Below are 11695 nucleotides of genomic sequence, written 5' to 3' on the forward strand. Positions count from 1 at the left end.
AAAACATAGGTGCAAAAAATAGAAATAATACCAGGTATAAAGCAAGGTCAAGAGGGGGAGGGGTTTCCATGCTTCCATGTGAAGCCATTATAAGGCAGCCAGCCAGGACAGGATCAGTCTCTTTGAGGGGAGTGCTGAGGGGAGCGGCCCCTAGTGTTTAACCACACCGAGACCTCTTCTGGGATGTCGAAGGCGGCGGCTGGATCCACGTCCACAACACGGATCCTAGAAGGATAGAGCATGGTGTGTTTCAAGTTGGACTCCTGTTTTTGATGTGTACATATTGTGCCAAGTTCTACTGTACCTCAACAGAGGAGTCCAGGAATACCATGACCTCTGCATTATGCATTTTCAGATTACCTTGCTCTGCGGAGAATGGCATATTGGTCCCTATAGTTAAGGAATTTAGTAATGAATGTGCGTGGTGGAGTGCCACCACAAAGTATTGGAGAAGCTATCACGCCTGTAGGTAGATGTCAGCATATTTTACAAGATAGTAACCATGGAACCTCAGAGTGCGCAGGCAGCTTTTCCTGCTCTTCCTTGCACTGATGAAGCCTCTCCAGCCGAGCAGTCTCCTCCTGCATGGTGTTCACTAGTGGGATTTGATGGTCTTCCAAGTCACCCACACGACGTACAACATCAGTAACTCGCTCCCTGGAATGTTGGGCATTTTGCTTAATCAGAGCCATGTCCACCACAAACTTATCAATCCTTGCAGTAAGGGCCATTTGGCAATGCTCAATTGCTAAGAAGACCTTCTTAGGTTTCTAGATTAACAGCCGAGGTCTGTTTAGGCGATCCAGCCTCCTGGTGACGAGAGGAGGAAGACTATTCCAGCCTCTTGAAGCGCTCCAGCTTCTCTGCAGCTATGGATGTTTTACGGCCCGCAGCATGAGTAACAGTTTAGAACCAGGGTGTGGGATGGAATTCCAAAAAGGCATCAACATGTATGGGGGTTCCTTCTGGAGGAGTCCATACAGTTTAGCAAAACATCCTCAAAGCAACGGAAAACAAATGATGCAGGGAAGGGTGTAGGGGCTGAGGCAAGGTGGCCTGGGGGTACCAAGAGCTGCAGGTATTGGGGATTAACAGCGGTTGCGTAATGAAATGTAGTACTCAGAGTGTGCATCAGAGAGGGGTGCCGCTGGCGGGTTAGCACTCTCTGGAGTCAGTTGGCAATCGGTCACTGGCAACTTCTGAGAATCATCCGTAGGTAGCAGGGTGAAAGGAGCACACATGGATTTCCGCGGTGAGTGCAAGGTCTTAGAGCCCAGCGCCGGGTGATCTCAGATGGTCAGTCTCTTAAAATCCAGGCCAGGCTGCAGGTCCTGACAGGCCCTAGCATGAAGCACCGCTGTAGGTGTACTTGGGGACAGTCCTCAGGGATAATGGGGCCAAGATGCTGAGCCCCGTGGGATGGAGCAGGACCTATTGGGATCCAGCTACTTCCCGCGGGGATGGTGCACAACCGCCATCCACCGCTTCAAATCAAGGCCGTGCTCCAGTCAGTGCTCCGTGCCCTGTCAGTAGGCCGTTACTTTAAAAGTGTCCCATAAGGCCTCCAAAAGCATTAAAATGTGCCTACCGGAGAGAGGTATGGTCCTGGGGAGTCCCGATGGAGCTGCAGGGATCGTCAGCAGGATCTGGCTCCGGACGGGGTGAACCAAGGCTGGGGACCGGCTAAAAGCTGGGGGTCTCCACAGGCCAATGGTGAGTTCTGGGTACTGTGTAGGGCTGGCAAAAGATAGAAAGTCCTCCCCAGCAGAGCTGCATGTGGTCATGTTAGCTGCTAGTAAAGCTGCCCTTGTATGAAACGTATACTCAATCTCTGAGTATGACGCAATCTCAGCTTGGCACACAGAAAAAAGGGGAGCAAAAGATATAAACGAAAAAGGGCTGCAGCAGCACAATGTTGAAGATTAATAAGTCTAATAAGACTTTCTTTTAAATAAGACTTTATTAAAATTTATCTTGCTATATAGAACAGAGAGTACAATTAGGCAATAAGTTATTTTGCTAATTGCACAACCGCTTTTGATCAAAAACTGGCATAATCAAAGACATGATAAATCTCCCCCAAAGATTTCAGTAACAATATATTACCAAAAGTATCTTAACATTACAAGAAAACCCACCTTTTCCATCTCTTCCATGGTACAGATCATGTGTGCACATGTAGTAAAAATCTCCACAGCTCGAGACCGAGTCCGAATTCCATATACCTGCATATATATATATATACACATATAAAATAGAAAATGTAATCCATGGTTTATTGTAAATGTACAGTACAATTATGAAAGCATACAAATGACAAAATGTCATTTTCATATGTAGTTTAATATACCATAAAACTGAATATTGACACCTAGAAAGAGGCTGGCACTACCCAAAATATAGCCAACGAACAACTACAGAATCCAATTAAGGTGAAAGCAGGGTTATTTCAAACAGCCTACGATAGATTAACCCCTGAAGGACGCAGCCATTTTACAGCTTAAGGCTTACTTTCTTATCAAAACGATTCTGTTTTTTTCCTCGCATGTTGTACTTCACTTTAGTGATAAATGTTGGCTGCTAAGTTTTGTGTTTATTCACAAAAAAAAAAAATTATGATTTTTTTTCCCGCGTTTTCAAGCAGATCGATGTACCACCTAAATAAGATGCGAATAACATTTCCCATATGTCTACTTTACAGTTTCATCATTTTTTAAAAGTCTGGATAATTTGTTTTGTTGTCACGCGCAATTTTCAGAATTTACTATTTTGGGGATAAATACTGTTTTGAATGAAATTTTAAATATTTAGCATTAAAATCCCCCTATATAATCAACCCATTATCAAATCTGCACCCCTCAAATTATCAGAAACAGCTTTTAGGAAGATTGCTAACCCCTTGAGATCTTCATGGTAATTGAATCAAAACGGAGGTGAAATTTAGAAAGGTTAAATTTAGTCGGTTATACATTCATTTAGCCCTAAAAAAAAGATAAGAGAAAACCAATCTTACAATTTGTAATTTGCAGCCGCGAGGATTTTAGTTTTCCTCATTGAACCCTTTTGTAGGCTATAAAATTCTCGCTTTCGTTATTGGGGCCATGTGATGCTTTTTCCAGTGTTGCCATTTTGGGGTTGGTATCTCCCATTGCTGAAAATTTAGGAACTTTTTTTTTTAGGTCAGGAGTAAAAAAGAATCTGTACTGGATCGTTTTACTTATTTTTGGTGTTCACCGTATAGCCAAATAATCATGTTGTTATCTTTATGCCAAATAAAACCCTAATGTGGGGAAAAATCGATCATTTTTCGCCCTCTTCCAAGTGGCATACCATTTTTACTTTTTAAGCTACAGAGCTGGTTGATGGCTTGTTTTTTCGGGACATATTGTACTTTGCAACAGTATCATTACTTTTTTTTGTGGGATTAAATAGGTAAAAATAATCATTTTTGGAGAGGTTTTTAATTTTAATTTTTTTACGGCGTTCCACGTACGGGTTCAATAATTATTTAATTTTATTCTCGGGTTGTTACAGATGCAGTGATACTATATATGTGGGGTTTGAGCTAGGATTTAGAGTTTTTTTTTAGCGTTATATGTCTCTATATATGTTATAGGGCTTATGGACATTTTTATTGACTTCAGCAACCAGATAACCTGAAGGGTATAGCAAAGAAACTGCTGAATATAGGCAACATAGATAGTAAGCAAATTTGTTCTACATCCGAGAGCTATTGATTTGTGGGGAAAAAAGTTTGTTGTTCTTTAACAGAGACGGAATTCTAGAAAGGATATATCATACCCTACTTGAGTGTGCTGGTAGGTTACTGTGGTAAAGACCAGTGACAGCGTCACCTTTTAAAAGGTGATTAAAGGGAACCTGTCACCACATTTTTCACAAATACAGGTAGCGACAGGCTCCTATAGAGCCATTGTAATTATCTGACCCCCTGCTTTTAGATAAAAGTAGTTTCCCTCAGATCCTCTTGAAATCAGAGTTATAATCTTGTCTGGTATCTATGCTTCTTTGGAGCAAGTCAAGGGGCATGGCCTAATGTCCTTAAACACTTAAAATTAGCAACCTGACCCCATGTACATATCCAGCCACATAAAACAATCACAGCAGCCTCCATGGACTTCTACGTCATGCAGGCTGCTGTGATTTCATGTAATAAAATATGCAGTGATTTCATGAGATATTTGCTTGGCATACAGTTTCTAATGCTACAAAAGCTATAGGACCTGTGATGTCACCCTGGTCACATGACATTAAAGCTGCATAGAGAGAAAGTGGAGGAGCTCACTGTAGCCATGCTTAGATACTAGGTAAAACTATTAAGTTGAAAAAATGGGAATCTCAGGGGAATAATTTTAGCTAAAAGAAGGGAGTCAGTAAGTTGCTAGGGCTCAATGGGAACCTGTCACTACCTGTATTTGTGAAAAATGTGGTGACGGGTTCCCTTTAACCCCTTAAGGACGCAGGGTTTTTCGGCTCATTTCTCGCTCTCCAACTTCAAAAATCCATAACTTTTTCATTTTTACGTGTACAGACCTGTGTGAGGGCTTATTTTGTGCGTAACAAATTTTACTTTCCCGTGATGTTATTTATTTTAACATGCCGTGTACTGCGAAGCTGAAAAAAAATTCCAAATGTGGAAAAAACGTTCTTGTGGGCTCCGTTTTTACGACTCACTCTTCGCTCCAAATAACACGCTTACTTTATTCTTTGGTTCGGTGCGATCGCGGTGATACCAAATTTATATAGGTTTTATTGTGTTTTAATACATTTTCAAAAATTAAATGTGTACAAAAAAGAAAAAAAATTTTTGCCATCTTCTGACGCTAATAACTTTTTCATACTTTGGCGCACGGAGATGTGTGAGGGGTCATTTTTTGCGAAATGAGGCGACGTTTTCATTGCTACCATTTTGAGGTCTGTGCGACATTTTGATAATTTTTTATTTCATTTTTTATGTTATGTAAAAACCGTAACCGTTTTTATATTTTGATAGATCGGGCATTTTGGGACGCGGCGATACCTAATATGTTTGTGATTTTTACTGTTTATTATGTTTTATATCCGTTCTAGGGAAAGGGGGGTGATTTGAACTTTTAATATTTTATTAATTTTTTTTATTTTTTAAACTTTTTTTTTTTTTCCACTATTTTTTAGACCATCTAGGGTACATTAACCCTAGATGGTCAGATCGCTCCTACCATATACTGCAATACTACAGTATTGCAATATATGGCATTTTTGCAGGTCATACATTACAATGAGCCACTGGCTCATTGTAACGAACCTGCATAAGCCATGTAGCCTCGCGTCAAAAGAAGACCCGAGGCTACCATGGTAACCGATCGCCGGAAAAAAAGAGGGCGGCGCCCGCGCGACGCCGTCTTTTAAACGCCGCCGGCGACTTTGAGGGTTAATAGCCGCGATCGCTGCAAGCACCGACCGCAGTTATTAGCGGTGGGGGTTTTGTGCAAAATGCAAAAACCCCCACCTCTGTATGAAGAGGACTCTTCATACATCCCTTATACCTCTGCGCCGTAGAGCTATGGCGCAGAGCGTTAAGGGGTTAAGCTGTCATTATTACTTTGTATTGTACAGGCATTCATCAATTTATGTAAAAAAATAGGTTATTTAGGTTTGTTCTTAAGTTGAATTTGTATGCAAGTCATAACTGGTACATTTTATGAAATTGTAGCCCCAGACAAAAAATTTTTTCGTCCCATTCACAATTCAATTTTTGAAATTATTTGCTGTAATGGGAACATGGATTATCAATAATACATTAATACAGGACACCTTTCAGCTGATCACTGAAGCCTGGGACTAAAGTAAAGCATCCAGATAGGTTCACAAGAGGTCACAGTGGGCAGAGAGGTCTGTCTGTAACTAGGGGTAATCTGTAAGTCGGGTGTCCTTAAGTAGGGAACTGCCTGTATTACTTTGTGAGGCTGTCAAAATTTGCAAGAACTACCATACGAAATTAGTAAACCACTTCACATACCTCACTCATTGTAAAGATCTTGTACATCTCTGGGAGAATGACAGGAGCTACCAAAGGCATTTGTGTATCAGTTACCTCACGGGTGAACTCTGTATATTTGGGGGGGGGGGGGAAAGAGGAAAGTATTACTACTGCATGCAGATTGTTTATATGACATTCATGCTCAAAAACAGTTACTAGTAACTATTATGAACCCAATTTAAAGGAAATCTGTCACCAGGAGACCCATATTTGCACTTCCCAAGTCTCCACAGAACATTTGTATTAAAAAAAAAAAAAAAAAAGAAAGCTTTGTTATTTAGTAACTTTCTATGCCATGTGCACTGTGACTAGGCACTTATCCCCTGGAAGTGGCTATAGAGTAGTCCCCCCACACACCAGGAAACTGCTCCTCTATGTGTCCTTTTCAAATATATGAAACCGCCCATCACTTATCTTAGCGACACCCCCTGCTCCTCTAAAGCTATTCCCAAGGGATGGGAGTTATTCATATGTTTGAAAAGGACACATGGAGGACTGATTTGCCAAGGGTGGGGGCCTAGTCAAAGACTAGTGCCTAGTCAAAGAGCACATGGCATTGAAAGGTAATGTATTTTGTTAAATTGTACAGGCCTGCTTTAAAAGAGTCTTGCAAGAATACTGTACCTCTATCAAATGTCTGAGCTTTTACTATTATCCATGGTCCGGCACCATGGAGAGGAGGAGGGATGAACCCTCCCCTCTTCATAGCGATCCACAGCACTGTGTCCCATCTTTTCGGAGCAGTATGTTGTCATACCATATTGCTCCATGCGCCCATTGCCAACCTATGGGGGACATATTTATGGCCACAAGCTTGCAGCTTTACATATGTCCCCTTAGGGTGGTGTGGACATTACCTAACAATAAGGACAGAATGGTTGTAAAAGCACCACTGCTTAATGTACCTGTCAAGACTCTCATGGCACCATGGACAGCATTGACTTCCCCGCTTACAAGCATCTCCATGAGCAAGTTAAAAAGCTGCGGCCAGGCTTCAGGCCAATCCCAATGTGCAATAGCAGACACTGCATATGCTACACTGGAACGTACTTTACTTATAGACTCTCTAAGCCCTCGAGGAAGAAGTTGGCGGATTGCTGCTTTAGCCTGACAAAAAAGAAAAGATTTTAGATTAATTATGTTTAGAAAAATATTTTTTTTAAATAAATCTGATAGATGGATGAGACAACAGAATAACTTACCCTCTCGGAAGTTTCAGGTAACCTGAACTTCTCAGAGTGGGAACACCAATGATTTTCAACATACTGTTTCAGAACCACTGATGCCAGCTAAGGGTTGGAAAGAAGCACATTTTAATAATGACTCACAATACCAAGACGACAGAAATCACCTTTACCCTTTAAGGACCTCGCCCTTTTTTGTTTTTTCATTTTTCCATCCCCACAATCAAAAATCTGACTTTTTTTTTTTTTACACGTAAACAGCTCTGTGATGGCTTGTTTTCTGCGTAACAAATTGCACTTCATAGTGATGGTATTGAATATTCCATGCCGTGTATTGGGAAGCGAGAAAAAAAAATTCAAATGCTGTGAAATTAGTCAAAAACAGCATTTACGGAGTTTTCTTGTGGACTTGGAATTTACAACTTTCACTGTGCGCCCCAAATGACATGTCTACTTTATTCTTTGGGTCGTGGTGGTCATGGGGATACCAAATTTGTATAGGTTTTATAATGTGTTCATAAATTTACAAAAATAAAAACTCGTGTAAAATCTTTTTTTTTTTAACTTTTTGATATTTTGGTGTAAGGAGCTGTGGATGACTTTTTTTTTGCGACTTGATGAATTTTTCAATGCTATCATTTTTAGGACTGTATGACCTTTTGATTTTTTTTTTTTTTTTTTTAAATATATTTTTCAAAATGGCAAAAAAGTGCCATTTTCCGTTACAGGGTTAAACACAGTAAAAAAACTTATATTTTGATAGATCGGGCATTTTCGGATGCAGCGATACCTAATGCGTTTGTGATTTTTACTGTTTATATTTATATAAGTTCTAGGGAAAGGGGGGCGATTTGAATTCTTAGTTTACCGTAATTATAATTGTTTTTTAGCTTTTTTTCCCTTTTTTTTACTTTTACTATTTTTCAGACCTCCTAGCGCAATGGTGGCGAACCTATGGCATGGGTGCCAGAGGTGGCACTCGGAGCCCTTTCTGTGGACACCCAGGCCATCAGAATCTTCCTACAATGATAGGCAAATTTTCCCTCCTCCTTTCAACTGCGTTGGTGTCCTTAGGAGGCTGAAGGATTGAAAGTTGTCAATGAACAAGGAGAAGTAAATTACTGATTAAATTGCTGCGCTGGCACTTTGCAATAAATAAGTGGCTTTTGGTTGAAGTTCGGGCACTGAGGCTCTAAAAGGTTCGCCATCACTGCCCTAGGGTACTTTAACCCTTGGTTGTCTGATTGATCCTTTCATATACTGCCATACTACAGTATGCAGAGGTCACATTAACGCCTCACCACGTGTCATAGACACATGATGAGGCGCCATTACTCCCCAAAATAATTGCCATGCGTAAAGATACGCTTGGCAATTATTCCCATAGTGTGGAGTGGCTGCCAGCAACAGGAAGTATAGAAAGAAGCAAGCAAAAGAGTGTCACATCATTATACAGGCTGTCAGTCAAGCACTGGAGGAGTGGCTGTGCCTCCCACTCACGAATAAGCTGTACTGCTGAATATGATAATAACTCATTGGACCCATCTCAGGTCATATGAATACAGCTTTAGTACCAGATTGTATAAGTTTACAGGCATCAAGAGGGATACTGAAGGGATAGGGGTAATGCTGTTTAAAGGCAGTTTAAGAAAATATATTTAGTTTTAGGGGTTAATATGCTTGATGGGTTCCCTTTAAAACATATTTGGCATATAAAGTACTTTATCTATAGCAACCTGCCCCTGATTAAAATCGTACTCTAGTGACAGGCTCCCTTTAAGGCCAGATAAGACATGGTCAGAACAGGGATATGTGGCCAACAAAGTCTAATCTGAGCAGGAAGAACATTTTAGCTGAAAACTGACAAAACTGCGCCCCTACATATTTATTCCGCACTGCCAGGCTAAACAATCAGTGTACAGCAACCACCAAGGTCAGACCTATTCATCATTCTATGCACTTAAGACGCCAATATTGCTCAGCAAAGCAAAGGTATGACATATAAGACACCAGCTACAGTCATATCTCAACAGGTCATTATACTGTGCCTCCAGGCAGACCAAATAATTACTGTACACTAGATACCAGTGTCAGCCGCAGTCATGAAACTGTGCCTACCAAATGCCAATAACAGACAGGCAAAAGCATCACTGTGCAAAAACCCCATTTATAGGTCATTATGTTATACCAAACCGCAGTAGATGCCAATACCACACAGGAACAGTACATCGGGTTACAGGCTCAGACATAACCATCCTCTATCTTAAAGGGGTTTTACCACAAAAGAAAATTCTCAAATTTCAACCCCCTAGTGATGTTTACACAATAAAGATCATTTACCCTCTTACTTTACAATTTTACTAAGTTTTATTGCTGTTTTAGGTCCTATCACTCCCTAGGTAGGTCAGTGCAAAATCCCAGGGTGTGGGCGGAGACTCTCTAAGCAGACACTTTATGATCTATCTAGTGCTGTGGGGTTAAAATGTGGTTAGTTCAGGGTACAGGTGTATATACACTTTCATCTAGCTTCTGACATTGTACTAATACATAGAAAGATAGATGATGAGATGCATGAGATACCCATCACAAAGAGGCATGACATAGGCCGACAGACCTTTACACTGTCAGCTCTGCTACATATCTGTTCTCACAGATATTTGCCTGCCTCCCCCAGCAAAACTTGTCTGCCGATAGTTTGTAGTTTGAGGTTCTCTCTCCTCACAATGTGTTTGCTGACAGGAAGTGACGAGTGCAAGGGGTGTGGCTACAGTGCAGGGAGCAGACACACAGAAACTCAGCAGCACGGCGTCACATAGAAATCCAAGATGGTGGCCAACCCCAAATCAGAAGTTCGTGTCTATGGGCAACTAAAATTGTGTACACCAGGAATGATAGAGACTGGTTGGACTTATATCTGTGAAATGCTGCCTTTTTGTTAAAAACGGTGAATTAGAGAATGTGTTATTTTGTTATCTGAGTATGTTTAAAGAGGACCTGTCACCTCGGCAGTCACCGCCAGCCTATGGAGTAGGAGGGCAATCCGGGGGTGAAGCAGCACCTCGGACCGCCCCCTCATGAACACGCTCAACCGCTTACAGCATGGTCGGGTGTTTTCTATTGTACAGCACTGCAGTGTTTGCTAGCTTTATTGAAGGTTTCCAATAACACTAGCAATGTAAAACTGTGTTGTAGCACTAGGAGCTGCTTACCTAGTGAATTTTGACAGGTCCTCATTAAGGAACTGGTCTTCGTGGGAATACCCCTTTAATACCATGGATTCAACATGTCTGTACAGCACTCAAGGGTCATAATAGCTTAGACACCTCATGCCAATACCTCCCAGGCATACTCATATAATAATGTGCGCGACCACATCATTTCCAGCCAGGTAAAGTACATCAGGTACCTGGGTGGGCCATAGAAATTCTCAATGTACAGTCTCCACAATATCAGATGATGCTGTGGCCAATATCTTACCTGTCTTATGGCCAGAGCACCATGTGGATCAACAGTCAGTTCAGCCAGATGCACACCGAATTCTATTACAAGACAAAAATGGAAATGTGAGTGGTCAGCAGACTCCACAGGGGGATTATCGGGCCCCCATGCCATGCCCTCTACACAGCAGTATACATGGACGCCCCGGTCCCTGCCTCCATCACACAGCCTTACCCTCTGTCACTTCCAGCACTTTCAGCTGCTCCTCTGCTGCCGCTCGCACCTCATGTCCCGGAGACAGGATACCACTTAAGGTTTCCAGCAAGGCCTCCCGCAGCCCTGCCTGCACAGTGGGTAAACCGGGCGGCATGCCCTGCGCCATTATACAGATCCTATGCCAAACGCCGGTCGGGAAAACTTCAATGCTGTACAGTAGAGCGCGCCAAACACCACCCGCCAAGCCGAGCACGCATGGGGGGAGGGCGGGGACACGCAGGGAACAGGAGGCGGCGCCACGCAGGTTCAAGACTAAGGTCATGGGTGACGCGCTGGCCTGGGAGCAGGATGCTCCTGTCACAGTTGCGTGTAGAACATTGTTATTCCTGGTAGGTTCTCCTTCCAGCAACTGCATTTTGCAGATGCATCACTCCATACTAGGCTCATCACTGGAGAAGTGGCGTTACTGCTAGTACAGCCTACCACCAGCAAATCCATTTTAACCTTCTCACACTAGTGAAGAAGTGAGAATTTATGTTCTAGCATTTCCTGTACTGAGAAGCCTAGAGTTTGTGTGCTCTCATGAGATCTCCTGAAATCATGTATGTTCTAGTATTTCCTGTACTGAGAAGCCTAGAGTGTACATGTTCTGATGAGGTACTAATTACCGATTACTTCCTTCAGCTTGTTGGCCAGCACCTTTGCCAGGATTTTCAGAGATGGAACGCCAGGTCTTTAGGTCGCATCTCTCACCCCTTCCGCTTGTACAAGATCATGATCAGTCCTTTCCTCCCCAGGGTACTTGAGCCCTAGGGGGTCT

At 42.2% G+C, this 11695-nt stretch overlaps 1 protein-coding gene across 2 annotated transcripts in view; it reads right to left on the minus strand.

Moving 5' to 3' along the window:
• The window catches only part of IPO9 (importin 9), a 56898-nt gene extending 45706 nt beyond the window's left edge, over positions 1–11192 (minus strand). Inside the window, exons 1-6 of one of the 2 annotated variants that reach the window (XM_072137132.1) lie at positions 10894–11192; positions 10699–10760; positions 7240–7326; positions 6943–7144; positions 6017–6105; positions 2139–2225 (exon numbers count right to left, since the gene is read on the minus strand). In XM_072137132.1, the coding sequence (XP_071993233.1) occupies positions 2139–2225; positions 6017–6105; positions 6943–7144; positions 7240–7326; positions 10699–10760; positions 10894–11041 (675 nt within the window). In that variant the 5' untranslated portion in view covers positions 11042–11192. The remainder of the gene's footprint in view (positions 1–2138; positions 2226–6016; positions 6106–6942; positions 7145–7239; positions 7327–10698; positions 10761–10893) is intronic. The other variant, XM_072137133.1, reaches the window with a different exon arrangement.
• Between the last annotated feature and the right edge of the window lie 503 nt (positions 11193–11695).

This window comes from Engystomops pustulosus, chromosome 2 (genome assembly GCF_040894005.1).
Source record: "Engystomops pustulosus chromosome 2, aEngPut4.maternal, whole genome shotgun sequence".
NCBI classification, from domain to species: domain Eukaryota; kingdom Metazoa; phylum Chordata; class Amphibia; order Anura; family Leptodactylidae; genus Engystomops; species Engystomops pustulosus.